Source organism: Myotis davidii, unplaced genomic scaffold, assembly GCF_000327345.1.
Source record: "Myotis davidii unplaced genomic scaffold, ASM32734v1 scaffold358, whole genome shotgun sequence".
NCBI classification, from domain to species: domain Eukaryota; kingdom Metazoa; phylum Chordata; class Mammalia; order Chiroptera; family Vespertilionidae; genus Myotis; species Myotis davidii.
The window spans coordinates 659989-662688 of NW_006290768.1; the positions used below are offsets into that span (position 1 = coordinate 659989).

At 56.3% G+C, this 2700-nt stretch overlaps 1 protein-coding gene across 1 annotated transcript in view; it reads right to left on the bottom strand.

Annotated features, from left to right (window-relative positions):
• The window catches only part of MYH14 (myosin, heavy chain 14, non-muscle), a 76732-nt gene that overhangs the window by 49129 nt on the left and 24903 nt on the right, over nt 1–2700 (bottom strand). Inside the window, exons 11-12 of the mRNA XM_015564002.1 lie at nt 2253–2371; nt 3–93 (exon numbers count right to left, since the gene is read on the bottom strand). Of these exons, the coding sequence (XP_015419488.1) occupies nt 3–93; nt 2253–2371 (210 nt within the window). The remainder of the gene's footprint in view (nt 1–2; nt 94–2252; nt 2372–2700) is intronic.

Here is a 2700-nt window from a genome sequence, read left to right on the forward strand (position 1 = left end):
GCTGCGGTCCAGGGCCCGGTTGAGGCGCAGGACCAGCCAGCGGAAGAGGCGCTCATAGGTGGCCTTGGCCAGGGCTTCCAGCGCGAAGTCAGCCTGCGTGCAGGACGGGATGCACAGTGAGGGCCCGGCCCACACACCGGGGCCCCAGCCCGTCCTCGGCCCCGCCCCCACCCCGTGGTTTAAGAATGAGGTCATGAACAGCAGCCGACCATTCCTCGAGCCCTGGGATGTGACACACTCGGGCTCATCAGTCCGTTCGTCCTCCCCCTACTCCCTGAACCAACTAGACAGCATCACAGTCAAGAGGGTGGGCTCTGGGGCCTGCCAACCTGGGTTCAAATCCTGACTCTGCCATTAGAGGCTGTGTTACCGCGGACAGGTGAATAAACCTCTCTGTGCCTCAATGTCCTCATCTGTGAAATGGATCCTAACCGTACCTCAGCAGAGAGCGGAATTCTGGTCAGTGTGACCTCTGACCTCTGGTCCCCGTCTCCCCCTGTGTGTCTTCATCCTCGTACCTTGATGTTGGGGACCGTCATGCTGCTGGCAAAGTCTAAGCTGACCAGAGGACATGGCAAAGCCCTGGACTCTACCCTACATTGATCCTGGAAGGTTTTAAGGTCGAAGCTCAGGAAAGGCTTAATTAAAGTTTGCAGCAAAGCGGAACTAGACAAGGCTTGACCGAGGCACGACCTCTGTAGCTAAAGGTATTGTCACAGTAACTGTAACCTGATTGTCATAGTAACTGTCAAACATAGATGGATCTAGACAAAGCTTGCCCAGTCTTGCCCAGCCTGTAACAATCTGCTACTTTCCTATGATAGGCCAAGCCCTAGCAGTGATCTATGAAGCATGACCAGCCACAGCTTAGCTATAAAGCAGTGTGTATAAAGAATAAAGTTGCTGGTGCTGGTGCCTTGTGCCAGTCCTCCCAACCCCGTCTCATGGTCTCTTGTATTTCATCCCACGCCACCTCTACCCGTCGGACCCTCTCCGAGGTGCGGGTCACCGCACCTTGAGTGCCCAGCCTGGGGTAGGCAGAGGCCTCTGCCCAAGAGCTGGACCCTGCAAACCTCTAGCCCATGTTGACTCCTTTCCTCCCCCGCCATGGTGAGCCCGGGCTCAGCCTCACAGTCATTTGCTCAGATTATGGCAGCAGCCTCGTCATGACTCGCTGCTTCCACCGTGCCCCCTGCTCTCCGTTCTCCACACAGGAGATAAGGAGACCTTGCCCGGCCCGCGTGGCTCAGTGGTTAGGTGTCCACCTATGAACCAGGAGGTCAGGGTTTGATCCCCAGTCAGGGCACATGCCCGGGTTGCAGGCTGGATCCCCAGTGGGGGGCGTGCAGGAGGCAGCCGATCCATGGTTCTCTATCATGGCTGTTTCTCTCTCTCCTCTCCTCTCCCTTCCTCTCTGAAATCAATAAAAACATTTTTTTATAAGAAGGTAAGGAGCCCCAGGCGGTTTGGCTCAGTGCATAGACCACGCCTACGGGCCAAAGGGTCCCAGGTTCGATTCCGGTCAAGGGCACGTACCTCGGTTGCAGGCTCTTCCCTGGCCTGGGCTCTGGTCAGGGCTCATGCAGGAGGCAACCGATCAATGTGTTTCTCTCACATCGATGTTTCTCTCTGTCTTTCCCTCTCTTCCACTCTCCCTAAAAATCAATGGAAAAATATCCTCGAGTGAAGATTAACCAAAAAAAAAGAAGAAAAGGAGGTGTTTTTTTTTTTACAAAAAACAAACAGAGTCAACTTGCTCCCTGGCTTAAACCCTCGCTGGCCTCCTGCTGCACTTTTACTAAAACTCACCTCCTTACTGTGGCCTCTAAGTCCCTCTATGATCTATCCCCTCCCAACCTCTGCCTGCAGCTTCAACCACCCTCTTCCCCACTCTCTAGCCTCACTGACCTCCTTAATGTTCCCAACTCGCCAGGCTTGTTCCAACCCCAGGGCCTTTGCACGTCCAGGTCTCAACCTGAACATCAGCTCCCGGGAGAGGACCTTCCTGACCACCTGGCCCTCCCCTTCATGGAAGGCATCCCCGCCTCGAAGCATCCCGTTTCTCTTGTATTGTCTGTGTTCCTACCACTGCTTTTATCCCCGGCACCCAGACCAGAGCCGTAACTGGGCCAACACCCAGCAAAAGTTGGTTGAGTGAGCGAGGAAAAACGGCATAAGCCACTGAGACCCGGGACCTTGGCTGGGGTTCTCCCCACGCCCGACCCCCCGACCCCCCTCCCCGCACCGCCCACCTGCTCCTTGGTCTGCGCTTTCTGCACGTAGTCCCGGCCAACTTTGATGCGGGGGGTGAGCAGGGCACGGGAGAAGTCCGTTACCCCCAGTCCCAGCAGGCGGCAGAGCTTCTGGGCAGCTGAGGACAGACGGGCACAGGGACCCCTCAGCACCGGGAAGGGGCACCGCCCCCCGCTGTGGGGAACAGAAGCCCCGCCTTCCCCACCACAGGCATCTCTGGTTCTAAAAGTGAGCACCCCTTGCCCGAGCCGGTTTGGCTCAGTGGGTAGAGCGTCGGCCTGTGGACTGAAAGGTCCCGGGTTCGATTCCAGTCAAGGGCATGTACCTGGGTTGTGGGCACTTCCGCAGCGGGGGATGTGCAGGAGGCAGCTGATTGATATTTCTCTCTCATCGATGTTTATAACTCTCTATCTCTCTCTCTTCCTCTCTGTAAAAAATCAATAAAAT